General features: G+C 59.3%; 2 protein-coding genes across 2 annotated transcripts; one reads left to right on the top strand and one right to left on the bottom strand.

The window, feature by feature from the left end:
• The first annotated feature begins 1,025 nt into the window (after positions 1-1,025).
• Positions 1,026-23,547, top strand: RNF212B (ring finger protein 212B). Its single transcript, XM_065422888.1, has 16 exons — positions 1,026-1,075; positions 2,811-2,911; positions 3,830-3,882; positions 4,873-4,947; positions 9,231-9,346; positions 9,567-9,627; positions 16,142-16,170; positions 20,059-20,105; positions 20,654-20,696; positions 22,084-22,141; positions 22,307-22,349; positions 22,615-22,654; positions 22,795-22,925; positions 23,069-23,130; positions 23,293-23,333; positions 23,514-23,547. Exons 1-16 carry the CDS (start codon positions 1,026-1,028, stop codon positions 23,545-23,547), a joined length of 984 nt encoding a protein of 327 aa, XP_065278960.1.
• Positions 23,548-25,528: 1,981 nt separating this feature from the next.
• On the bottom strand, positions 25,529-27,083 carry HOMEZ (homeobox and leucine zipper encoding). Its single transcript, XM_065422910.1, has 2 exons — positions 27,029-27,083; positions 25,529-26,841 (listed from the first exon to the last, which is right to left on the bottom strand). The coding sequence occupies exon 2, from the start codon at positions 26,774-26,776 to the stop codon at positions 25,529-25,531; it is 1,248 nt and encodes a 415-aa protein (XP_065278982.1). The 5' UTR covers positions 26,777-26,841; positions 27,029-27,083.

Here is a 27,083-nt window from a genome sequence, read left to right as displayed (position 1 = left end):
CTTCCCTCCCTCTTCCTCACCCTCCTCCAGCCCTCCCCAAACCCCACTCCTTCCCTCCTCCCGCAACCCCCTCTCCCTCCCTCCTCCCCACCCTCCTCCAGCCTTCCCCAAACCCCACTCCCTCCCTCCTCCCGCAACCCCCCACTCCTTCCCTCCTCCTCTCCCTCTTCCAGCCTTCCCCCAACCCCCCCACTCCTTCCCTCTCTCCTCCAGCCCTCCCCACCCCCCCACTCCTTCCCTCCTCCCCCACCCCCCCCACTCCTTCCCTCCCTCCTCCTCTCCCTCTTCCAGCCTTCCCCCAACCCCCCCACTCCTTCCCTCTCTCCTCCAGCCCTCCCCACCCCCCCACTCCTTCCCTCCTCCCCCACCCCCCCCCACTCCTTCCCTCCCTCCTCCTCTCCCTCTTCCAGCCTTCCCCCAACCCCCCCACTCCTTCCCTCTCTCCTCCAGCCCTCCCCAAACCCCCCACTCCTTCCCTCCTCCCCCACCCCCCCTCCTTCCCTCCCTCCTCCTCTCCCTCTTCCAGCCTTCCCCCAACCCCCCCACTCCTTCCCTCCTCCCCCAACCCCCCCACTCCCTCCCTCCTCCAGCCCTCTGCCAATCCCCCCTCCCTGTCCCCAGCCCCCCCGCCCCCGTTTCCCGCCTGTTCCAACGGCCGCTTCTCGCCTCGTGCCCTGAGGTGACCGTCGGGCGGCTGGGGGGGAGGGGCGGTTCTGTTTGAGTCCAGGCGGCCCAAACAAAGCCAGGGGGGAGGGGCTAGTAACCCCCCTCCCTACGTCACAGCCTGCTAATTAGCTCCCCCTAAGTAGCCACCCCCCAGCTAATTAATTAACCCTCCCGGGGGATGATGACTCATGGCAATATCCTGGCCAAGGCCATCACCCCAATTAACCCCCCAGAGCTAATTAACCCCTTGGCCATGACCAAGCAGCTAATTAACAACCGGGGTCATTAGCGCTTTCTTAAATAATGGTCTGGGCATAGCTAATTAACACAGGTAATTAATGCATTAATAAAGACTAATAATGACCCCCCAGTCGCCCATGATGCCTAACGCCCAACTGATCCCCGCAGGGTAATTAATATGTTAACGATAGCGTCACGATAGCCAATCACCCCGAATTTCATTCATATCAATAACAATCATTAATATCACCAGCATTACTATCAACAAATATTAATTCCCATCCCCCCAATTAACGTCATTCATACATAGCCCAGAGTTCATTAAATAACCAATAATCCCTCATTAATAAAGGGGCTACAATTAATAACCTCTAATATAATCAATATACGATACTTAGGAAACAGTCATTCAAAAGCCAACATGCTGGAAAAACCCATAATTAACACAGAGCCATTAATTAGCTCATTCTGAATAATTAGAGAATTGATGATTAAAGGAGCCATAAATATTAAATACTGCCCCAAAGGCCCATGGTAATAGATAAATAACCAATCAAAAGGCAACCAAGAGCCAAACAATTAGTGAACAATCCGAAATAAAAAGTAAATACCCACCATATTTCGTTGTAAAGACATAACCCATAAAACAGGCCTAATTAAATACATGATGATATTCATAAATAACCCACAAGACATAATAAAATAATACACAAAGGAGGAACGGCCACTAATGGCCGATAATAACGAAAGAACCACTGCCCAGAATAGAGATTCACCGATTATGAACAGGCTTGGCAGAATTCGATTTTTATTTTGTTATAATTTTGATGGATAACATGGGTGTTTAGCCATTTTTTCTCGATATTTTATTTTAGTGCACAACTAAGAGTTCAAAGCATTTTTTTCTTGTTTTACTTATTTAAATTTTCACCATTGCGGGAAATTAGGGAGGGATCAATAATGGGTGGGTGTGTCAGACAGTAATTATTTAATGATGGTAGACACTGAAATTCAAAAAGTTTATAACTGATAAACACAAACTGTCAGCATCACATGAGGAAACATACAAAGTCGAAATCAAACTCCGATAATTTCCGAAGAAATGGCTGTAACTTTTGGTTATTATTGATGGAAATGTTTTGCATATCTGCAGCGAAATCAATGTTTACCAGCGTTGGCGATAAAAATCTGATCCTTCCAAGCCCAAAAATAATCCACAAAAGGATGAATGGCCACTAATAACTGATGATAACTAAAGAACCCTTAGCAGAATAGAGATTCATGGATTATAAAGCCAGAACGGACCATCCCTTCTGAGCTCCTGGATGACAGAGTCCAGAGAACTGCCCTGAATATTTTACATCAGTTATTGATAACAATCAACGGTCAATTAGCAAATAATTAACACTATTTGTTAACAATATTTTATAGTTAAGTGGTTATACATAATTAATAATAACTATGTAATAGCTAATAAAGTAAATAACATTTCAGTCAATAGACTACCATCATTAAAGTGTTAATTAATAAAAATCAATATTACAAAGTTAATTAATCACACATTTTGTTTCATTAATAAGGAACTTGATCACTTTTATCCAGCCATCACCATACACACCCTTCCACCCATCCATCCCCCACACACCATCCATCCCTCTAGCCTTCCCCTGCACTCCGCCATCGATCCATCTATCCCCATACATACCCACTCATCCGCACAACCCTCCCTCTCTCCATCCTCACACCCGCTCACCCATCCCATTATCCATCCATCCATCCATCCATCCATGTCTCCCTCCTCCTCCTTCCATCTGTCCCTGGATCTATCAACCTACCCCCATCTATCCCTCCCTCCCAGTGCAGGCCTGCCGGAGCTAACTCCTCCTTGTCCATGTCCCCCACAGCATGGATTGGTTCCATTGCAACCAGTGCTTCCGCCAAGATGGCGCCAACTTTTGCATCACCAGCTGTGGACACCTCTTCTGCAGGAAATGCTTTGCCGCGGGTGAGGCTCAGGGCATGCTCTATGCTTTGCCCCCAGGGTTCTGAGGGGCAGGGAATGGGGTCTGGCCCCCTCCAGAAGCCTTTGGGACCATGCACATAGTGAGCCATCATTGGAGCCCCCCCAAAAATGCTTCAAAATTTTTTTCTTCAAAAATGAAATTTCTCAGAAAACATTTCCCTCAAAAACATTCCCTCCGCCAAAAAAATCATTGTTGATTTGTTTTGAGAAGAGATTTTCAACCATTACATTTTTCTCAAAATTTCCCCCCTTGAAGATTAATTTTTTCTTTTAAAAATCATTTTGATGAAGTTCAAGAAGAAACTGACATTTGTCATTTAGCGATACAGGAAAATTCCCGTTTTCTGTGTTTTTTTAACTTTGCCCACCATTCGCCCATTGGAAAAAGGAGGGGGAAGGTTCAAATTTTCTTTTTAACTATAAAGTTAAAGAAAGTGTGTGTGGGGGGGGGGGAAACCCAGATTTGCACCCTCATTAACTTCTTCTGACTGGAAAAATTGTGAAAATAATAGAAAATAGGGGAAATATTTGGGGGGAAAAGTAAAAAGCAAGTTCTTCCTCACATTTCACACATTTTTCTTCCACAGGAAAAGTGCAAAAATAGCTTGAAAAATGTTAAAAAGCGAGAAAAAGTACCTTTTAAAAAAAAATCAGCTTTTTCCAGTGGAAAAAAAAAAGTAAAAAGGAAGCAAAAGTGTGTTTTTTTCCACATTTTCTCTCACTTTAACATTCTCCGTTTCACTAAAAAACCAGGGGGGGAATAGTAACAGAGTGCCTTGCCCACACACACAAACTGTACTGCTTCAGCTCCCTGGCTTAGTTAAATCGGTGTAAACTCTGTACAGAACTTGCGACCACAATAATAATAATAATAATAATCACTTGTTTCAACCCTTGCAGAGAAATGCCCCATTTGTGGAGCGACCTGCAAATATCTGTGTCTCGCCGATAATGTGAGTTGCTCTCATCCTTTTCCACCATCCTCCCTTTCTTCTCTCGTCTACACATGCAGGGTGATGCTGGTTTAACTAGAGATGTGGTCTTAGCCCAGTTGTGTGTGGCTGCTCCGATTTCAATTTAGCATGAGACTCTTTCAGAGTTTTAGCCCCGATCAATTTTGCTTTGGTTGTTTCAGGTCCCCAAAATGATCTGTTCATGTTGGCTCAAAAGCTCCAGTAGGATCCTGGTGTATGGGCCTCTGACCCCTTCAGGTGTCCCATGGTCCTCCCTGAAAATCCCCCAGGAAACCTGAAAGCAGTGCAAAGGTCTCTGGGATGCAGGTCCACGGTGCAGCACGTGGCTTGAAGGTGCCCTACCAAAATAGCCCATATCTGATGGTTGAGCTTGAATGTGTCTCTTTGAAAGGGTCCTCCATTCTTGATTGAAAGACTCCAAACCAAAATTGGAGATGTGCAAATTTGTGCCGGCCTCACCATCTTAATACCAAGTCTTGTGTTGTTTTATTTCAAGTCCCAGCTTTCAGAGTCGCTGACCCAAGTAATCAAACATACCATGTTTCAGCCCCTAGAATAACCATGATTGCCTTTCAAAGCATGCGCTTGTACCAGATCATAAATTGGGGTTCTTTTCCTTTCCTTTCAGTTGGATTCACATTTTCAAGCCTTTCACCCCAGTCACAAAGGCTAGAAACATAGGGATATTTTGGTATAAATGAAAGCTGAAATTCTCCCATAATTATGGTGCTGCGGGTGCTGGCAACTAGCAAAAAATAACAGAAAACTGAGCCAGGGCTTTCTAGCCTTAGGTTTTATTAATCTGAGGCACATATGTTTGTAGATACGTCTCTCTCAATCTTCATTCAGATGTGCCCCTCAGATGCCAGTCCCTTTTGCCTGGATCACATTGCTGGGGGGGGGGGTCATGATCCAAGCCGGGTGGGAGCTGCTCCGTACTTGCTTTGCCTATTTCTTTCTCGCCCACAGATGAAACCCCAAGAAAAGATCTTTTTCAAGAGCCCGGTGGAAACGGCCCTCAAATATCTGGCCCACATCTCCCAGGTAAGGGGCAGAGAGTCCCCATTGGAGGGGACAGCTCAAAGCTGGCACCCCCTAGATGGGAAAGGCTCCATCCAAGGTAACTATAGGCCAGGAAACAATCCTGGGCTAAAGAATGAACAAGCTACATGGGACTCAGGACAGAGGTATAATCAATACCAGTCAGCACGGTTACATGGAAAACAGCTGACCTTCTTCTCTGAGGAGATCACAAGCTTCGTTGGTAAAGGTAACTGTAGCTGTGACTGGCTTTTGTAAGGTGTTTGACACAGCACCGCCTGACACCCTGATTAAAGAACGGGCAGGGATCCAATGTCAACGGTGCACACGTTAAGAACCAGCTAAGGGACAGATCTCAATAAATAGTTCTCGACTGGGAATCACCATCCAGTGGGGACGTACGTCTCTAGTGGGATCGCACAGAGAGAGGTCAGCGCTAGGCCTGGTGGCCTTCAACACTTTATAAGGAATAGCTACCATGGATTTGTCAAGAACAATCATGCCAAACCAGCCTCCTTTGACAGAGTTACTGGCTTAGCAGATGGGGGGCAGCCATAGAGGTGATATGGCTTCATTTTAGTAAGGCTTTGACACAACAAACTAGGGAAATCTGATCTTGATGATACAAGGTGGGTGCACAACTGGTTGAAAGACCATCCTCAAAGAATAGCTATCAATGGTTCACTAGCAAACTGGGAGGCTGTATCAAGTGGGGTCCCGCAGGGGTCAGTCCCATGTCGGGTCGTATTCGCATTAATGACTTGGATAACGGAGCAGAGCGGAGAGCATGCTTCTAACATTTGCAGCTGTCACCAAGCTGGGAGCGGTTGAAGGGTTTTGGAGGACAGGATTGTGACGGGTTGGATCACAGACACCCCCTTGGGAGCTGCCACCCAATGTGCAAAGACTACCCCTGCTTCTGTTTTCCCTGCCAGCTCAGGATTCTAGCACCCTGTCTTGCTGAGCCAGCCACTCCTGTCTGGCTCCAACACAGGCCCAGGGTCTGAATCACTTGTCCTAAAGCTGCAAGTTTACCCAAAAACAGCTCACAGGAGTGTGCTTGTCTTTAGCACTCAGATGCCCAACTCCCAATGGGGTCTAAACCCAGATAAATCCGTTTTACCCTGCATAAAGCTTATGCAGGGCAAACTCATAAATTGTTCGCCCTCTATAACACTGATAGAGAGATATGCACAGTTGTTTGCTCCCCCAGGTATTAATACATACTCTGAGTAAATTATTAAATAAAAAGTGATTTTATTAAATACAGACAGTAGGATTTAAGTGGTTCCAAGTAGTAACAGACAGAACAAAGTAAGTCACAAGCAAAATAAAATAAAATGCGCAAATCTATGCCTAATCAAACTAAATACAGATAATCTCACCCTCAGAGATGCTTCAGTAAGCTTTTCTCAGACTGGACACCTTCCAGGCCTGGGCACAATTCTTTCCCCTGGTACAGCTCTTGTTCCAGCTTAGGTGTTATCTAGGGGATTCTCCATGATGGCTCCTCTCTCTCTCTCTTCTGTTCCACCCCTTTATATATCTTTTGCATAAGGCGGGAACCCTTTGTCCCTCTGGGTTTCCACCCCCCCCCCCCTCACTGGAAAAGCACCAGGTTAAAGATGGATTCCAGTTCAGGTGACATGATCACATGTCACTGCAAGACTTCATTACTCACTTGCCAGCACACACACATACAGGGAGACTCACAGGTAAACAGCCATCTGCAGACAATGGGAGTCATCAAGATTCCAAACCATCATTAATGGCCCACACTTTACATAATTACAATAGGCCCTCAGAGTTACATTTTATATTTCTAGTTTCAGATACAAGAGTGGTACATTTCTACAAATAGGATGAGCACACTCAGTAGATTATAAGCTTTGTAATGATACCTTACAAGAGACCTTTTGCATGAAGCATATCCCAGTTACGTTACATTCACTTATTACCGTATTTTCTCTAAAACTATCCCAGTTACATTAGATTGACTTATTATCAAGTTTTTATAAAACCATATAGACTGCACAACGTCACAAGGATTACAATTCAAAATGACCTTGACAAATTGGAGAATCGGTCTGACTTCAGCCAGATGAAATTCAGCAAAGACAAATTCAAAGGACTTCACTTAGGAAGGAAAAAATCTAATGCACAGCTACAAAATAGGGAAGGACTAGGTAGGAAATAGCACAGCTGCAAACAGGGCCGGCTCCAGCTTTTTTGCCACCCCAAGCGGCGAAGGAAAAAAAACAGAAAAAAAAGAAAAACCTGATTGAAGGACTCGCCGCCGAAGTGCCACCGAAGACTAAAGCGGAGCGATTGAGCTGCCGCCGAAGAGGAAGCGAGGCACTGAAGGACCCTCCGCCGAATTTCCGCCGCAAACCCGGACGTGCCGCCCCTTTCTATTGGCTGCCCCAGGCACCTGCTTCCTTCGCTGGTCCCTGGCTGCAAAGGCACGGCGGGCTCGAGTGAATCACAAATTGAAGATGAGTCACCCGTGTGATGCAGTTGAGAAAAAGTCAAATTTTCTGGGGCATATTAACAGGCATGTTGTCTAGAAGACATGGGAGGTCATTGTCTCGTTCTGCACAGCACTGGCGAGGCCTCAGCTGGAGTACTGTGGCCAATTCTGGGTGCCCGACTTTAGGAAAGAGGGGGACAAACTGGAGAGAGTCCAGAGGAGAGCACTGAAAATGATCCAAGGGTGAGAAAACCTGACCTGCAAGGAAAAGTGAAGAAAACAGGGCATATTTAGGCATGAGAAAAGAAGACTGAGAGGGGAGTGAGAACAGTCTTCAAATCTGCTGAGGGTTGCTATAAAGAGGACGGAGATCATTGTTCACTGACGGTAGAGAAGACATAAGGGGCTTAGTCCACAGCAAGGGAGACTGAGGATTCCTGTTGTTGGAGGTTTTAAAGATCTGGCTGGACAAACCCCCGTCAGGGCCAGTCTAGGTTAACTTGGTCCTCCCTCGGCAACGTTTCTAGGACACTGGGACACTCCTCACTGACGGGAAGTCAATATAAGATCACTGTGGGTCAGGTCTGCGGATGACCCAAGGGTTGGCGGAGCGGGAGGTGTTGTTGATCCCGTGAAGACCTGGATCACTGGGTAAGCTGGGCCCATTCCACCCAACGACATGTCAACCCAGACAAACGCCAAATTCTCCAGCTAGGCCGGAGGCGCGCAGGCCAGGCCGGCAAGGTCTCTAAAACGGACCCAGGGGTCAGGGTGCACCCGCGGCTGAACGCGAGCGCCCAAGGCCATGCTGCGGTTACCCTCGGGTGGCTACACCAAAGAATCTGTCTGGAATAGAGACCGATTGAGGCAGGTCGCGTGCAGCTCTGGTGGGCGCCTGTGACGGGAGAGGGGCAGAGACAAGCCATGGGAACGACAAGGATGGAGGAGAAGCCGCCAGCGAGCGCGCTCTGCGGAGTTATCAGAGAGGATTGGGGGGGGGCAGACTCCGGGCGGGGTCCCCCATCTTCGAAGGGATCAGGCAGCCGGGGGACTTCGAGGTCAGGCAAAGATGGAGTGCCCGGGTTACTAACCAAGCAGGGGGCTGGTTAATAATCAGTGCAAGGGCTTTGCTGGAACTCCCCCATTTCCCCCCCCCCGCCCCGCTAATTATTTACGCTAAGGGAGCCAGATAAGGAGGGAGATGAATGGAGATGGAAGTTAATCATCAAAAGGGATTTCAGTGCAGTCAGCAACAACACTGATAGTCGCAGAGATTGTCCGCTTCTGGCTCTCACCTCCTGAGCCAGCCACACCCGCCTGTGGATCTGGATGAGGCTGGCGCCCCCTAGAGGGGACAGGCCCCGTGTCCCATTCCCCACCCCCCGGAGCCAGCCTGTCCCCGCCCTGGGGCAGGATCGGACCTGGTGCCCCCTAGAGGGAACAGGCCCCGTGTCCCATTCCCCACCCCCCGGAGCCAGCCTGTCCCCGCCCTGGGGCAGGATCGGACCTGGTGCCCCCTAGAGGGGACAGGCAGCATGTCCTATTCCCCACCCCCCGGAGCCAGCCTGTCCCCACCCTGGGGCAGGAGGGGAGCCAGTGCACCCTAGAGGGTCAGGCCCGTGTCCCATTCCCCACCCCCTGGAGCCAGCCAGTCCCCGCCCTGGGGCTGGAGGGGAGCCAGTGCACCCTAGAGGATCTGGCCCGTGCCCCATTCCCCACCCTCCTGAGCCAGCCAGTCCCCGCCCTGGGGCCGGATGGGAGGCAGCGCCCCCTAGAGAGTCTGGCCTGTGCCCCATTCGCTGTGTCTGTCTCCCAGGTGTGGAGTTTCCAGCGGGCGCAGAGCGAGCGGCTGCTCTCGTTCTACAAGGACAGGGTGTCCCAGGCGGAGGGGTCCCTGCAGGAGACGCGCCAGAAACTCTCCACTCGCGACAGGTCAGAGCCCGGCCACCGGGGATCACCAGGGACATGTCCCTGGGCACAGCACCTGCCATCCCTGGGGCAGAGCTGGCACACGGCGCCTGGCCTGCTCGGCACAGCACGCACATTGCCTGGCACTCGTGCACATGTCCCGGCACGTGGGGGGGACCCTGGGGGTGGGCAGATCGGTGCAGTGCCCAGCCCCTCTGACCCCACGTATCCTTCCCTTCCACAGGGAGCTGGAGGCGCTGAGGCGGGAGAACGACGAGCTGAAGAAATATCTGAGCATCCTCAAGGCGAGTTCTGTCTGTCTGTCCGACCGTCTGTGTGTCATCCCGCCTGCTGTCTGTCCATCCGTCTGTGTGTCATCCCGCCCGCTGTCTGTCTGTCCAACCGTCTGTGTGTCATCCCACCCACTGTCTGTCCATCCGTCAGTGTGTCATCCCGCCCGCTGTCTGTCTGTCCGACCGTCTGTGTGTCATCCGGCCCGCTGTCTGTCTGTCCGACCGTCTGTGTGTCATCCCGCCTGCTGTCTGTCCGACCGTCTGTGTGTCATCCGGCCCGCTGTCTGTCTGTCCAACCGTCTGTGTGTCATCCCGCCTGCTGTCTGTCCATCCGTCAGTGTGTCATCCCGCCCGCTGTCTGTCTGTCCGACCGTCAGTGTGTCATCCCGCCCGCTGTCTGTCTGTCCGACCGTCAGTGTGTCATCCCGCCTGCTGTCTGTCCATCCGTCTGTGTGTCATCCCGCCCGCTGTCTGTCTGTCCATCCGTCTGTGTGTCATCCCGCCTGCTGTCTGTCCATCCGTCAGTGTGTCATCCCGCCCGCTGTCTGTCTGTCCGACCGTCTGTGTGTCATCCGGCCCGCTGTCTGTCTGTCCGACCGTCTGTGTGTCATCCCACCCACTGTCTGTCCATCCGTCAGTGTGTCATCCCGCCTGCTGTCTGTCCATCCGTCAGTGTGTCATCCCGCCCGCTGTCTGTCTGTCCGACCGTCTGTGTGTCATCCGGCCCGCTGTCTGTCTGTCCGACCGTCTGTGTGTCATCCCGCCCGCTGTCTGTCCATCCGTCAGTGTGTCATCCCGCCCGCTGTCTGTCTGTCCGACCGTCTGTGTGTCATCCGGCCCGCTGTCTGTCTGTCCGACCGTCTGTGTGTCATCCCGCCCGCTGTCTGTCCATCCGTCAGTGTGTCATCCGGCCCGCTGTCTGTCTGTCCGACCGTCTGTGTGTCATCCCACCTGCTGTCTGTCCATCCGTCAGTGTGTCATCCCGCCCGCTGTCTGTCTGTCCAACCGTCTGTGTGTCATCCCGCCCACTGTCTGTCCGACCGTCTGTGTGTCATCCGGCCCGCTGTCTGTCTGTCCGACCGTCTGTGTGTCATCCCACCTGCTGTCTGTCCATCCGTCAGTGTGTCATCCCGCCCGCTGTCTGTCTGTCCGACCGTCTGTGTGTAATCCTGCCCGCTGTCTGTCTGTCCGACCGTCTGTGTGTCATCCCACCTGCTGTCTGTCCATCCATCAGTGTGTCATCCCGCCCGCTGTCTGTCTGTCCAACCGTCTGTGTGTCATCCCGCCCGCTATCTGTCCGACCGTCTGTGTGTCATCCGGCCCGCTGTCTGTCTGTCCGACCGTCTGTGTGTCATCCCACCTGCTGTCTGTCCATCCGTCTGTGTGTCATCCCCACCTGCTGTCTGTCCATCCATCAGTGTGTCATCCCGCCCGCTGTCTGTCTGTCCGACCGACTGTGTGTCATCCCGCCCGCTGTCTGTCTGTCCGACCGTCTGTGTGTCATCCCACCTGCTGTCTGTCCATCCGTCTGTGTGTCATCCCCACCTGCTGTCTGTCCGTCCGTCAGTGTGTCATCCTGCCCGCTGTCTGTCTGTCCGACCGTCTGTGTGTCATCCCACCCGCTGTCTGTCTTTCCAACCGTCTGTGTGTCATCCCGCCCGCTGTCTGTCCATCCATATGTGTGTCATCCTGCCCGCTGTCTGTCCATCTGTCTATGTGTGATCCTGCCTGCTGTCTGTCTGTCCGACCATCTGCATGTCATCCCGCCCGCTGTCTGTCCATCCGTCTGTGTGTCATCCTGCCCGCTGTCTGTCTGTCCGACCGTCTGTGTGTCATCCCACCTGCTGTCTGTCCATCCATCAGTGTGTCATCCCGCCCGCTATCTGTCCGTCCGTCAGTGTGTCATCCCGCCCGCTCTCTGTCTGTACGACCGTCTGTGTGTCATCCGGCCCGCTGTCTGTCCATCCGTCTGTGTGTAATCCCGCCTGCTGTCTGTCTGTCCGACCGTCTGCATGTCATCCCGCCCGCTGTCTGTCCATCCGTCTGTGTGTCATCCTGCCTGCTGTCTGTACGTCCGTCAGTGTGTCATCCGGCCAGCTGTCTGTCCATCTGTCTGTGTGTCATCCCGCCTGCTGTCTGTCTGTCCGACTGTCTGTGTGTCATCCCATCCACTGTCTGTCCGACCGTCAGTGTGTCATCCTGCCTGCTGTCTGTCCATCCATCTGTGTGTCATCCCCACCAGCTGTCTGTCCATCCATCTGTGTGTCATCCCGCCTGCTGTCTGTCTGTCCATCTGTCAGCGTGTCATCCCCACCCGCTGTCTGTCCATCTGTCAGTGTGTCATCCCGCCCGCGGTCTGTCTGTCCAACCATCTGTGTGTCATCCCACCTGCTGTCTGTCCATCCGTCAGTGTGTCATCCACACCCGCTGTCTGTCCATCCGTCGGTGTGTCATCCCGCCTGCTGTCTGTCCATCCGTCGGTGTGTCATCCCGCCTGCTGTCTGTCCGACCGTCAGTGTGTCATCCTGTCCTCTATCTGTCCATCCATCAGTGTGTCATCCTGCCTCCTGTCTGTCTGTCCGTCAGTGTGTCATCCTCCCCGCTGTCTGTCCAACCGTCAGTGTGTCATCCCACCCGCTGTCTGTCCAACCGTCAGTATGTCTGTCCGACCGACTGTGTGTCATCCCGCCCGCTGTCTGTCTGTCCAACCATCTGTGTGTCATCCCACCTGCTGTCTGTCCATCTGTCAGCGTGTCATCCCCACCCGCTGTCTGTCCATCTGTCAGTGTGTCATCCCGCCCGCGGTCTGTCTGTCCAACCATCTGTGTGTCATCCCACCTGCTGTCTGTCCATCCGTCAGTGTGTCATCCACACCCGCTGTCTGTCCGACCGTCAGTGTGTCATCCTGCCCTCTATCTGTCCATCCATCAGTGTGTCATCCTGCCTCCTGTCTGTCTGTCCGTCAGTGTGTCATCCTCCCCGCTGTATGTCCATCTGTGAGTGTGTCATCCCACCCACTGTCTGTCTGTCCATCCGTCAGTGTGTCATCTCGCCTGCTGTATGTCCGACTGTCAGTGTGTTATCCTGCCCACTGTCTGTCCATCCGTCAGTATGTCATCCCCACCCGCTGTCTGTCCATCCGTCAGTGTGTCATCCCGCCTGCTGTATGTCCGACTGTCAGTGTGTCATTCCGCCCGCTTTCTGTCTGTCTATCCGTCAGTGTGTCATCCCGCCCGCTGTCTGTCCTTTTGTCTGTGTGTCATCCTGCCCGCTGCCTGTCCGTCCGTCCGTGTGTCATCCCGCCTGCTGTCTATCCATCCGTCAGTGTGTCATCCCGTCTGCTGTCTGTCCGACCGTCAGTGTGTCATCCTGCCCGCTGTCGGTCCGTCCGACTGTCAGTGTGTCATCCTGCCCGCTGTCTCTCTGTCCATCCGTCAGTATGTCATCCCCACCCGCTGTCTGTCCATCTGTCAGTGTGTCATCCCGCTCCCGGTCTGTCTGTCCGACCGTCTGTGTGTTATCCCGCCCGCTGTCTGTCCATCTGTCAGTGTGTCATCCTGCCCGCTGTCTGTCTGTCCGACCGTCTGTGTGTCATTCCACTCGCTGTCTGTCTGTCCAACCGTCTGTGTGTCATCCCGCCCGCTGTCTGTCCATCCATATGTGTGTCATCCCGCCCGCTGTCTGTCCATCCTTCAGTGCGTCATCCCCACCCGCTGTCTGTCTGTCCGTCCGTAAGTGTGTCATCCTGCCCACTGTCTGTCCATCTGTCTGTGTGTGATCCTGCCTGCTGTCTTTCTGTCCGACCGTCTGCATGTCATCCCGCCCGCTGTCTGTCCATCCGTCTGTGTGTCATCCTGCCTGCTGTCTGTACGTCCGTCAGTGTGTCATCCGGCCAGCTGTCTGTCCATCTGTCTGTGCGTCATCCCGCCTGCTGTCTGTCCATCCATATGTGTGTCATCCTGCCCGCTGTCTGTCCATCTGTCTGTGTGTGATCCTGCCTGCTGTCTGTCTGTCCGACCGTCTGTGTGTCATCCGCCCGCTGTCTGTTCATCCATCAGTGTGTCATCCTGCCTCCTGTCTGTCTGTCCGTCAGTGTGTCATCCTCCCCGCTGTCTGTCCAACCGTCAGTGTGTCATCCCACCCGCTGTCTGTCCATCCGTCAGTATGTCATCCCCACCCGCTGTCTGTCCATCCGTCAGTGTGTCATCCTGCCTGCTGTCTGTCCATCCATCTGTGTGTCATCCCCACCAGCTGTCTGTCCATCCATCTGTGTGTCATCCCGCCTGCTGTCTGTCTGTCCATCTGTCAGTGTGTCATCCCGCCCGCGGTCTGTCTGTCCAACCATCTGTGTGTCATCCCACCTGCTGTCTGTCCATCCGTCAGTGTGTCATCCACACCCGCTGTCTGTCCATCCGTCGGTGTGTCATCCCGCCTGCTGTCTGTCCATCCGTCGGTGTGTCATCCCGCCTGCTGTCTGTCCGACCGTCAGTGTGTCATCCTGTCCTCTATCTGTCCATCCATCAGTGTGTCATCCTGCCTCCTGTCTGTCTGTCCGTCAGTGTGTCATCCTCCCCGCTGTCTGTCCAACCGTCAGTGTGTCATCCCACCCGCTGTCTGTCCATCCGTCAGTATGTCATCCCCACCCGCTGTCTGTCCATCCGTCAGTGTGTCATCCCGCCTGCTGTCTGTCTGTCCGACCGTCTGTGTGTCATCCCGCCCGCTGTCTGTCCATCCTTCAGTGTGTCATCCCCACCCGCTGTCTGTCTGTCCATCCGTAAGTGTGTCATCCTGCCCGCTGTCTGTCCATCTGTCTGTGTATGATCCTGCCTGCTGTCTGTCTGTCCGACCGTCTGTGTGTCATCCCGCCCGCTGTCTGTCCATCCTTCAGTGTGTCATCCCCACCCGCTGTCTGTCTGTCCATCCGTAAGTGTGTCATCCTGCCCGCTGTCTGTCCATCTGTCTGTGTGTCATCCACCCGCTGTCTGTTCATCCATCAGTGTGTCATCCTGCCTCCTGTCTGTCTGTCCGTCAGTGTGTCATCCTCCCCGCTGTCTGTCCAACCGTCAGTGTGTCATCCCACCCGCTGTCTGTCCATCCGTCAGTATGTCATCCCCACCCGCTGTCTGTCCATCCGTCAGTGTGTCATCCTGCCTGCTGTCTGTCCATCCATCTGTGTGTCATCCCCACCAGCTGTCTGTCCATCCATCTGTGTGTCATCCCGCCTGCTGTCTGTCTGTCCATCTGTCAGCGTGTCATCCCCACCCGCTGTCTGTCCATCTGTCAGTGTGTCATCCCGCCCGCGGTCTGTCTGTCCAACCATCTGTGTGTCATCCCACCTGCTGTCTGTCCATCCGTCAGTGTGTCATCCACACCCGCTGTCTGTCCATCCGTCGGTGTGTCATCCCGCCTGCTGTCTGTCCATCCGTCGGTGTGTCATCCCGCCTGCTGTCTGTCCGACCGTCAGTGTGTCATCCTGTCCTCTATCTGTCCATCCATCAGTGTGTCATCCTGCCTCCTGTCTGTCTGTCCGTCAGTGTGTCATCCTCCCCGCTGTCTGTCCAACCGTCAGTGTGTCATCCCACCCGCTGTCTGTCCATCCGTCAGTATGTCATCCCCACCCGCTGTCTGTCCATCCGTCAGTGTGTCATCCCGCCTGCTGTCTGTCTGTCCGACCGTCTGTGTGTCATCCCGCCCGCTGTCTGTCCATTCTTCAGTGTGTCATCCCCACCCGCTGTCTGTCTGTCCATCCGTAAGTGTGTCATCCTGCCCGCTGTCTGTCCATCTGTCTGTGTGTGATCCTGCCTGCTGTCTGTCTGTCCGACCGTCTGCATGTCATCCCGCCCGCTGTCTGTCCATCCGTCTGTGTGTCATCCTGCCTGCTGTCTGTACGTCTGTCAGTGTGTCATCCGGCCAGCTGTCTGTCCATCTGTCTGTGCGTCATCCCGCCTGCTGTCTGTCTGTCCGACTGTCTGTGTGTCATCCCATCTGCTTTCTGTCCAACCGTCAGTGTGTCATCCAGCCTGCTGTCTGTCCATCCGTCAGTGTGTCATCCTGCCTGCTGTCTGTCCATCCATCAGTGTGTCATCCCCACCAGCTGTCTGTCCATCCATCTGTGTGTCATCCCGCCTGCTTTCTGTCTGACCGTCAGAGTGTTATCCCACCCGCTGTCAGTCCGACTGTCTGTGTGTCATCCCGCCCGGTGTCTGTCTGTTCGTTAGTGTGTGATCCCGCCCAGTCTGTCCGACTGTCCGTGTGTCATCCCGCCCGCTGCCTGTCCGTCCGTCCGTGTGTCATCCCCACCCGCTGTCTGTCCGTCTGTCTTCCTGTCTGCTGTTTGTCTATCCATGAGTCAGCCTTCCCGCCATCCATCTGTCTGTGTGACGCCTGACCACTGTCCGTCTGTTTGCGCATTGTCCAGCCTGCTGTCCGTCCATCTGTGCCACTCACCCCATGGGCAGCCGGTGCCCCCGTCTCTCAGCTGCCCCCTGGGACACACTAACCCCCCTTCTGCCTCTTCTCCCTGCAGGCCTCGCCAGGCCGATGCCAGGGCAGCAGGTCAGCCAACCCCTCCCAGGCCCAGGGCATGTGACATGGGGGGGGTCTGCGGGGCCGGAGTGGGGTGGGACACGGGAGTCTTGGGCAGTGGATGGGGAGTGGTGGGAGTGGGGGTGCCAGGTGGGAGGGCATGGGGAGCTGAGGGCACTGGGGTTGGGGTGCTGGGCGAGGGGGTGGGGAGTTGGGGGGCACTCGGGGTGGGTTCTGGGTGGGGAATGAGGAGTTGGGGGGCACAGGGGGTGTGATGCTGGGTGGGGAGCTGGGGGGAACTCGGGGTGGGTGCTGGGTGGGGAGCTGGGGGGAACTCGGGGTGGGTACTGGGTGGGGAATGAGGAGTTGGGGGCATTAGGGATAGGTGCTGGGTGGGCAGTTGGGGGCATTGGGGTGTGATGCTGGGTGGGGAGTTGGGGGTACTGGGGGTGTGATGCTGAGTGGGGAGTTGTGCGGCACTGGGGGTGTGATGCTGGGTGGGGAGTTGTGGGGCACTGGGAGTGTGTTGCTGGGTGGAGAGTTGGGGGCACTGGGGTGGGTGCTATGCGGGGAGTTGGGGGGCACTGGGGGTGTGATGCTGGGTGGGGAGTTGTGGGGCACTGAGGGTGTGTTGCTGGGTGGGGAATTGGGGGCACTGGGGGTGTGATGCTGGGTGGAGAGTTGGGGGCACTGGGGTGGGTGCTATGTGGGGAGTTGGGGGGCACTGGGGGTGTGATGCTGGGTGGGGAGTTGGGGGGCACTGGGTGTGTGATGCTGGGAGGGGAGTTGGGGGCACTGGGGGTGTGTTGCTGGGTCAGGAGTTGGGGGGCACCGGAGTGTGTTGCTGGGAGGGGTGTTGGGGGCACTGGGGGTGTGATGCTGGGTGGGGAGATGGGGCACTGAGGTGTGATGCTGGGTGGGGAGTTGGGGGGCACTGGGGTGTGATGCTGGGAGGGGTGTTGGGGGCACTGGGGTGTGATGCTGGGAGGGGTGTTGGGGGCACTGGGGTTTGTTGCTGGGTGGGGAGTTGGGGGCACTGGGGTGGGTGCTGGGTGGGGAGTTGGGGGCACTGGGGTGTGATGCTGGGCGGGGAGTTGGGGGCACTGGGGGTGTGATGCTGGGCGGGGAGTTGGGGGCACTGGGGTTTGTTGCTGGGTGGGGAGTTGGGGGCACTGGGGTGGGTGCTGGGTGGGGAGTTGGGGGGCACTGGGGGTGTGTTGCTGGATGAGGAGTTGGGGGGCACTGGGGGTGTGATGCTGGGCGGGGAGTTGGGGGCACTGGGGGTGTGATGCTGGGAGGGGAGTTGGGGGCACTGGGGTGTGTTGCTGGGTCAGGAGTTGGGGGGCACTGGGGTGTGTTGCTGGGAGGGATGTTGGGGGCACTGGGGGTGTGTTGCTGGGTGGGAACTTGGGGGGCACCGGGGGTGTGTTGCTGGGTGGGGAGTTGGGGAGCACTGGGGGTGTGATGCTGGGTGGGGAGTTGGGGGCACTGGGGGTGTGTTGCTGGGAGGGCAGTTGGGGCACTAGGGGTGTGATGCTGGTGGGGGAGTTGGGGGCACTGGGGGTGTGATGCTGGGTGCGGATTTGGGGGGCACTGGGGGTGTGATGCTGGGAGGGGAGTTGGGTGCACTGGGGGTGTGTTGCTGGGTGGGGAGTTGGGGGGCACTGGGGGTGTGATGCTGGGAGGGGAGTTGGCACTGGGAGTGTGTTGCTGGGTGCGGAGTTGGGGGGCACTGGGGGTGTGATGCTGGGAGGGGAGTTGGTGGGCACTGGGGGTGTGATGCTGGGTGGGGAATTGGGGGCACTGGGGGTGTGATGCTGGGTGGAGAGTTGGGGGCACTGGGGTGGGTGCTATGCGGGGAGTTGGGGGGCACTGGGGGTGTGATGCTGGGTGGGGAGTTGGGGGGCACTGGGGGTGTGATGCTGGGAGGGGAGTTGTGGGGCACTGGGGGTGTGTTGCTGGGTGGGGAATTGGGGGCACTGGGGGTGTGATGCTGGGTGGAGAGTTGGGGGCACTGGGGTGGGTGCTATGCGGGGAGTTGGGGGGCACTGGGGGTGTGATGCTGGGTGGGGAGTTGGGGGGCACTGGGGGTGTGATGCTGGGTGGGGAGATGGGGCACTGGGGTGTGATGCTGGGTGGGGAGTTGGGGGGCACTGGGGTGTGATGCTGGGTCAGGAGTTGGAGGGCACCGGAGTGTGTTGCTGGGAGGGGTGTTGGGGGCACTGGGGGTGTGATGCTGGGCGAGGAGTTGGGGGCACTGGGGGTGTGATGCTGGGTGGGGAGATGGGGCACTGGGGTGTGATGCTGGGTGGGGAGTTGGGGGGCACTGGGGTGTGATGCTGGGAGGGGTGTTGGGGGCACTGGGGGTGTGATGCTGGGCGGGGAGTTGGGGGCACTGGGGTTTTTTTGCTGGGTGGGGAGTTGGGAGGTACTGGGGTGTGATGCTGGATGGGGAGTTGGGGGCACTGGGGGTGTGTTGCTGGGTGGGGAGTTTGGGGCACTGGGGTGTGATGCTGGGCGGGGAGTTGGGGGCACTGGGGGTGTGATGCTGGGCGGGGAGTTGGGGGCACTGGGGTTTGTTGCTGGGTGGGGAGTTGGGGGCACTGGGGTGGGTGCTGGGTGGGGAGTTGGGGGGCACTGGGGATGTGTTGCTGGGTCAGGAGTTGGGGGGCACTGGGGTGTGTTGCTGGGAGGGATGTTGGGGGCACTGGGGGTGTGTTGCTGGGTGGGAACTTGGGGGGCACCGGGGGTGTGTTGCTGGGTGGGGAGTTGGGGAGCACTGGGGGTGTGATGCTGGGTGGGGAGTTGGGGGCACTGGGGGTGTGATGCTGGGTGCGGATTTGGGGGGCACTGGGGGTGCGATGCTGGGAGGGGAGTTGGGTGCACTGGGGGTGTGTTGCTGGGTGGGGAGTTGGGGGGCACTGGGGGTGTGATGCTGGGTCAGGAGTTGGGGGGCACTGGGGTGTGTTGCTGGGAGGGATGTTGGGGGCACTGGGGGTGTGATGCTGGGTGGGGAGTTGTGGGGCACCGGGGGTGTGTTGCTGGGTGGGGAGTTGGGGAGCACTGGGGGTGTGATGCTGGGTGGGGAGTTGGGGGCACTGGGGGTGTGTTGCTGGGAGGGCAGTTGGGGCACTGGGGGTGTGATGCTGGGTGGGGAGTTGGGGGCACTGGGGGTGTGATGCTGGGTGCGGATTTGGGGGGCACTGGGGGTGTGATGCTGGGAGGGGAGTTGGGTGCACTGGGGTTGTGTTGCTGGGTGGGGAGTTGGGGGGCACTGGGGGTGTGATGCTGGGAGGGGAGTTGGGGGCACTGGGGGTGTGTTGCTGGGTGCGGAGTTGGGGGGCACTGGGGGTGTGATACTGGGAGGGGAGTTGGTGGGCACTGGGGGTGTGATGCTGGGAGGGGAGTTGGGGGCACTGGGGGTGTGTTGCTGGGTCAGGAGTTGGGGGGCACTGGGGTGTGTTGCTGGGAGGGATGTTGGGGGCAGTGGGGGTGTGATGCTGGGTGGGGAGTTGTGGGGTACCGGGGGTGTGTTGCTGGGTGGGAACTTGGGGCGCACTGGGGGTGTGTTGCTGGGTGGGGAGCTGGGGGCACTGGGGGTGTGTTGCTGGGCGGGGAGTTGGGGGCACTGGGGGTGTGTTGCTGGGTCAGGAGTTGGGGGGCACTGGGGGTGTGTTGCTGGGTGGGGAGTTGGGGGGCACTGGGGGTGTGATGCTGGGTGGGGAGTTGGGGGGCACTGGGGATGTGATGCTGGGTGTTGAGTTTGGGGCACTGGGGTGGGTGCTGGGCGGGGAGTTGGGGGTATTGGGCATATGGTGCTGGGCAGGGGTTGGGTGCTGGATGGGAGTGTGGGGAGATGGGGGCACTGGAGGTGCCCCATCCCCTCGGCCCTGAGCTGTGTCCCTTTCCCTTGGGCAGGGGCAGCACCCCCCGGCCGGTTGGCATCACCTCCCCCTCACAGAGCGGTAAGGAGAACCCGGGGAGGGGGGCACCGGGGAGCCCCCTTGAAATAGGACAAATGTGGTGACAAGTGTGTGAAGGCATGGGGGGGGGCAGTGAGTGTGCAAGGGCAGGGGCGCCCACTGGGCTGTGGGCGTGTGAGGACTGGGGTGCCCACAGGTGGTGTGTGTGTGAGGGCTGGGGGTGCACAGAGGCGGTGGGCGTGCGAGGGCCGGGGGTGCCCACAGGTGGTGGGTGTGTGAGGCGGGTGCTGTGGCACAGTGGGTGTGCGAGTGCTGGGGGTTCTCGTGGGGCAGTGGGTGTGCGAGGGCAGGGATGCCTGCAGGGCAGTGGGTGTGTAGGCATGTGAGGGCTGGCAGGCGTACTAGGGCCGGGGATGCCCATGGGGCGGTGGGCGTGTGAGGCGGGTGCCCGTGGGGCAGAGGGCATGCAAGGGCTGGAGGTTCTTGCGGCGCAGTGGGCGTGCGAGTGTGGGAGGTGCCCATGGGACGGTGGGTGTGCGAATGGGGATGGGGGGTTGGACTCCCCATCTTCACCTGGCCTGTCCCCGCAGGTGCCCTGCGGCCCCGCACCCAGCTCTGCAGCCAGGTGGTCAGGTGAGAGTGTGTGTGTGTGTCCCTGCGCCCCCTCCTGGCGGGCTGGGCCCTGCGGGGGGTGTGTGTGTCCGTCTCCCTGTGCCCCCTCCTGGCGGGCTGGGCCCTGCGGGGCATGTGTCCGTCTCCCTGTGCCCCCTCCTGGCGGGCTCGGCCCTGCGGGGGGGGGGTGTGTCCATCTCCCTGTGCCCCCTCCTGGCGGGCTGGGCCCTGCGGGGCGTGTGTCCGTCTCCCTGTGCCCCCTCCTGGCGGGCTGGGCCCTGCGGGGCGTGTGTCCGTCTCCCTGTGCCCCCTCCTGGCGGGCTCGGCCCTGCGGGGGGGGGGGGTGTCCGTCTCCCTGTGCCCCCTCCTGGCGGGCTGGGCTCTGCGGGGCGTGTGTCCGTCTCCCTGTGCCCCCTCCTGGCGGGCTGGGCCCTGCGGGGCGTGTGTCCGTCTCCCTGTGCCCCCTCCTGGCGGGCTCGGCCCTGCGGGGGGGGGGGTGTCCGTCTCCCTGTGCCCCCTCCTGGCGGGCTGGGCCCTGCGGGGCGTGTGTCCGTCTCCCTGTGCCCCCTCCTGGCGGGCTCGGCCCTGCGGGGGGGGGGGGTGTCCGTCTCCCTGTGCCCCCTCCTGGCGGGCTGGGCCCTGCGGGGCGTGTGTCCATCTCCCTGTGCCCCCTCCTGGCGGGCTCGGCCCTGCGGGGGGTGTGTGTGTCCGTCTCCCTGTGCCCCCTCCTGGCGGGCTGGGCCCTGCGGGGCGTGTGTGTATGTCCCTGCGCCCTGCAGGGTGTGTGTGTGTCCCTGCGCTCCCTGCTGGCGGGGCCCGACCCTGCGGGGTGTGTGTGTGTGTCCCTGTGCTCCCTGCTGGCGGGGCTGGGCCCTGCGGTGTGTCTGTGTGTCCCTGCGCCCCCTGCTGGCGGGGCCAAGCCCTGCGGGGTGTGTGTGTGTCCCTGTGCCCCCTGGTGGCAGGGCCGAGCCCTGCGGGGTGTGTGTGTATGTGTGTGTCCCTGCACCCTGCTGGCGGGGCCGAGCCCTGCGGGGGGTGTGTGTGTGTATGTGTGTCCCTGCGCCCCCTGCTGGCGGGGCCCGGCCCTGCGGGGTGTGTGTGTGTGTCCCTGCGCCCCCTGCTGGCGGGGCTGAGCCGTGCGGGGTGTGTGTGTATGTGTGTGTCCCTGCACCCTGCTGGCGGGGCCGAGCCCTGCGGGGTGTGTGTGTGTGTATGTCCCTGCGCCCCCTGCTGGCGGGGCCCGGCCCTGCGGGGTGTGTGTGTGTGTCCCTGTGCCCCCTGCTGGCGGGGCCGAGCCGTGCGGGGTGTGTGTGTGTGTGTCCCTGCGCCCCCTGCTGGTGGACTGGGTCCTGCTGTGTGTGTGCCCGCCTGGGGGGCGCCCCCTGTGACGAGGTCTCTCCCCCCACAGCCGCTCCTCCTCGCTGGAGTCCATCCCCTACCGCCTCTCCAGCGCCCCCAGCTGGCTGGTGAGTCGCCCTCGTGCCCCTTGGGGGGTGGCGGGGACTACACAGGGTGTGGGGGGCATGAGGGCCATGGGGGGGGTGTGGTGCCTTGGGCCATAGGAGGTGGAGGAGTGTGGGGGGGCTGCCCGGGCACCCCACTCTGACTCACTCCATCTCTCCTTTTCCCAGCAGGCTCCGGGACCTGCCCAGACCCCCACTGGCTCCAGCATTGGTGAGAGGGCCGGGGGGCTGGCTAGCACCGAGGCCCAGGGGGTTGCCCCACGGCCGGCTGAGAACTGACCTGGTCACAGGGACAAGGCCTCAGAGCCATGGCTGCTCCCCCCGCCCCCTGGGGCAGTCACCCCCCCCGGGGCTCCGGCTGCCCCCCCCAGGGCACTGGATCACCCCCCATCCCTGCCCAGTTTCACTCCCCCTTCTCCAGAGCTGCCCCCCCAAATCCATGACCCCCCCTGAACTGTCTCCCCTCTGCTCCGCAGCCACCCCATCTCCAGCCTCCACTCAGAGCCTGTCCTACTGGTGAGTGTGTGTGTGGGGTGGGGGGCAGGGCTGTGGGGCTGGGATCGCCCTGGGCGGGGCAGGGCTGTGGGGCTGGGATTGCCCCAGGGGGTCTCTCTGCTGCTTCCCCCCTTCCCTAACTCCCTCTCTTCTCCCCCCAGGGCCTCCTCCTCCTCCACCCAGACCCCAGCGCTGGGCACCTTCCCCTTGCGCCCCCCCAGACGGGGGCCAGTGGAGGGCGAGGCCGGGCAGGGCCGGGGCCCCCCCACGCTGGCACTGGGCATCTTTGCAGGTGAGCTGGGGGGATGAGACACGGGGCCCCCTGGGAGACCTGGGGGGATGGGAATGAGGTGAGGGGATCCCCCTCCCAGCCCATAGCATGGTCCACAGGGCACCCCCAATCTGCCCCACTAACCCCTCCCATCTGCTCCACAGATCTGAGAGAGGGGGGTACCCCTCGGGAGAGCCAAAGCACAGAGAGACCAAGACCCATACAGGTGAGGGGGGCAGGGGAGACCGGGTTGGGGGGCAGGGTGCGGGGCTGAACGGGCTGGGGGTCGAGCTGGAGGGCGCTCGGGGGCAGAGTGGGCTGGAGGCAGGGGGCTCAGGCTTAGGGTATCTGGCTGTAGCATTCTGGGTAATTTCTTCTCTCCCCCCAGCTAAGGTTCACCCCCCAACTCACCCCCTCCCAGCATGGCAGGTGAGTGAAACTGGATTGGGGGGGACACACCCCACACAGACGGGTCTGGGGGAGGGGGGCTCAGAGGGGCTCAGAAGGGGATGAGCCCCCAAAGAGGGGTCTGGGGAGGGGGGGGCTCAGAGGGGAACGACCCTCCCCCAGGGGCTGTTCTGTCTCTTCACTAGGATTCTCTCCCCGCAGGGCCCCCGGTGCCAGCCAGGCCCCCCAACTGTAGTGTGTGGGGCACAGAAACCGCCCAGGCTCCCCAGCACCCGACGGACTCTCCCCTGCAGCCCCCTGGGGACTGGAGTGACTGTGCCCGGGGGGGGGGGTACAGCCGGGGGAGCCTCCCCACCCCGTCACACCTGCCCGCCACACTCCCTAACACCCCCCCAGCCACCCGACACCCCCGCCCCAGGCCAGTCTAACAGCCCCCCCCCGTACTGCCCCCACTGGCCCGGCCCAAGGGTTCCTATTCCTCCAACCCCCCACACACCTGCCTCCCCACCCAGGGCCAGGGCTCTGTTATCCCCACCGCCAAGTTGGGATCAGAGCGTGTGTGTGTGTGTGTGTGGGGGGGGGGGGGGAATGTCACACCACTGGAGTCCAGCTCCCCATTATCCCTGTCCCCCCAAGCTGGGATCAGAGCCATTTGTGGGGGGTCACACCACTGTAGTCCAGCCCCCCATTATCCCTGCCTCCCCCCAGCTGGGGTGCCCCCAAATGGCTCTGATCCCACTGGAGCCCAGACCCCCCCCCCATTGACAATAAATGTCTGGCTTTTCCAACTGGGGTGCTGCATATTTGGGGGAGAACTGAGGTTCAGCCGTAACCCCCCCGTAACCTAGGGGGACGTAACCCAATTCCCTGCCCCCCAGCCGCTCTTCTCCTGCCCTTGGGGGCTCTGCTGGGGGAAGGGTTGGATGATTTAAGGGCGGGTTTTGGAGGGGAACCCCGACCTCCCAGAGCCCTAGTGGGAGTGGGCCGAGGGGGCAGCAGGAGGCGGGTGCTGAAGGAGGGAGTGGGGAAGAGGAAATGAGGGAGGAGAGGAGGAAACGAGTGACAGGGAACCCAGAGGAGAGAGGAGAGACACCCCCACTGAGCGTCAGGGACTCCTCCCTACTGACGTGCGCCAGCTACCGCCGCAGGAACGAGAACCGAGAACGTGAGTGAACGAATGAACCAAAGCCCTCCCCGCCCCCCCATCCGGACCCACCCCCAATCAGACACAGGCCACAGGCGTGGAGTTCAACTTCAAACCTCGCTTTAACTCGCGCCTGCCGGGCATTATAAATTAACGACTCCAGAAAGGACAAACAGCCGCCAGGGAAAGGCCGCCCCGCGCCCGGTCTCCGCCGCCCCATTTTCTCCTGCCCAGTTTGTAAAACCAAACCCAGGGAGCCCCCCACAGACCATCTCCCACCCCCTCCAGGCCAGATGCTGCCCCCACCCAGCTCCCTCCACCCGTCTCTCTGGGGAACAGGGCCTTAACGTGATCTAGAAGGGGGGGGAGGGACGAACCAGGACAGACTCTAGAAACAGAGGTGCCTGAAGGAGGGGGAGTGATGGGGGAAGTCTGGAGAAGGGAGCATACCTGAATCCAGACAACTGGTCAGAAGGTTCCGGGTTCTAGAGCACAAACCAGTAACCGGAGAACCTAGGTTCTAGAGTAGAGGACTAGGAGTGAAATGGTATCTGGGGTCTAGAGCATGGTAGAGGGAACTGGACACCTGGGTTCTAGGTCAAGAGCTCCAAGTTCTAGGGCCTGTGGCAGAGCTTGGGGTGTCCCTCTGTTCTAGCAGAGGAAGGGGACCAGGGCATGATTGGGATTCTAGAACACAGAGGTGGCGAAACAGGGTCCTAGATTCTAGAACAGGGAGGAGAGCCAGTACTTTGTTCTAGAGCACCAAGACGAGGGGGGGGGGGAACAAACCCAGATCTGGATCTTGAGGCATGGAGAGCAAATTACAACAATGATCTAGGGAGCAGAACTGCGTGATATCAAGTTCCAGAACAGAAAGGGAGAAGGACCCGGGTTCTAGAGCTGGGAAGAGGCGGGGGGAACGTGGGGCCCAGGAACGGAGAGGGAGGGGGAACTAGATGCAGGACCCAGATCTGGGTTCTAGAACAGAGGGAGGAACTAGACAGAACAGAGCCCCAGCGCACAAGTCGGTTCCCCCCAACCCCCACCCTCCCCGGGGAGTCTCCGAAGCTCCTCATTCCTGGGTGCCCAGGTCCTCTTCCTCCGGCTCGTCCTCCTCCTCCTCCCCGTCGTCCTGCACCATGAGCCCGGCCTCCTCGTCCTCATCCTCGGGCTCCTCGCCCAGGCACACCACCACCTCGGCTGGCTCGGGCGAGCGGGAGTAGAACCAGTTCAGCACCTGCTGGGCCCCCATGCCCGACTCGCGGCACAGGGCTGGCAGGTCGTCCTGGCGCAGCTGCTGCCGGGCGGCCCAGTACCGCTCCAGCGGGCCCGTGTCCATGCGGGGCCCGGGCTCCAGGGCGGCAGTGGGGGGCACGGTGTTATCCCAGAACCACCGCAGGTGCCCATGCTTGAGGGCGTAGCGGGTGTCCCCGAACCACTGGATGATCTCTGCCCGCGGCAGGCCGGTGATCCGCTCCAGCCACTGGTAATCCTCCCGCCGCGCCCACTGGCACCGCAGGAAGAATGACTTCAGCACCGCCAGCTGCTCCTTGCTCTTCCGCCGGCTCTTGCGCTGCCGCTGGGCCTCCAGGGTGCTGTGGGGGTGGCCAGGCCGGGCCCACGCCTCGGCCCCGTTGACGGCGGCTCCGGAGGAGGGCGGCGCGGCATCGGCCGCCCCCAACCGGCACGGTTTGCTGAGGTCCCAGGCGGTGTCCGGGTGGCTGGCGCCGGCCAGAGGATCCGCCCAGGCCCGGCACGGAGGGGGCGGCGTGGGGAAAAGGCTGGGGGGCGGCGTCAGCGTCTCTTTGGCTTTGGGGTGGGGGGCCGCGGAAGCTCTCCCCGGCTCTGAGGGCCCCCGGGCTGCAGCCGAACAGCTCCCTGGGGATTCCTGGGGCTTGGCTTTGTGGTGTGTGGCCGCGGGGGCTTCCCTGCCTCCCGGGGCCTTACCAGTTTGCGTCAGGGGGTCGCCGGGGGCCAGCAGGGCCCCGAAGGCCGGGCGGTCCTGGCGGCAGGCCAGCCGCGCCCGCGTCTCCTCGATCTCCTCGGCGCTCCAGCTGATGCCGCAGCGCAGCCGCTGGGCCATGAACCAGGCCTTGACCTTCTCCAATTGCAGGCCGTGGCGCAGGCAAAGCAGTGCCAGGTCGGCCAGGCTGGGGTAGGGGAAGTAGCTGAAGGCCTGGCGCAGCGGCTGGTGGCCGTCCAGCTCGCTGGTCTGGGACGCCTGGGTCCACACCAACTGCAGGTCCTCCGAGATGGGCGGCAGGCAGATGAGGGCCGCCGGCGAGCTGGGGTTGCCTGGCGACTCCTTGTTGGGGGGCATGGCTGGCCTCGCCACCGGGGGGTCCTTGGCCTGGGGCTCCCGGGCTGGCCGGCCCACGGGGACAGCTGTGGGGAGAGCGAGAGCGAGACCCAATCAGCAGGAGATAGCGAGGAGGGCGGTTTGGGGTGCGGTGCCCCAGAGCTCTATGGGAAGCCAAGCAGTCTCCTCCTCCCTCCTCTCCCACCCCCAGGGGTGTTTGGGGGTGATTGCTACCCCCCCACCCAGACAGCAACGGGGAGCAAAGGCTCTTACCTGTGGTAAGGGGGTCTGAACCCCAAATCGTCAGCCCCACGTCCCCCCGGGGAGC

Source organism: Emys orbicularis (assembly GCF_028017835.1).
Source record: "Emys orbicularis isolate rEmyOrb1 chromosome 12 unlocalized genomic scaffold, rEmyOrb1.hap1 SUPER_12_unloc_1, whole genome shotgun sequence".
Classification (NCBI taxonomy): domain Eukaryota; kingdom Metazoa; phylum Chordata; order Testudines; family Emydidae; genus Emys; species Emys orbicularis.
This window is presented reverse-complemented; position numbering and strand designations above follow the sequence as displayed.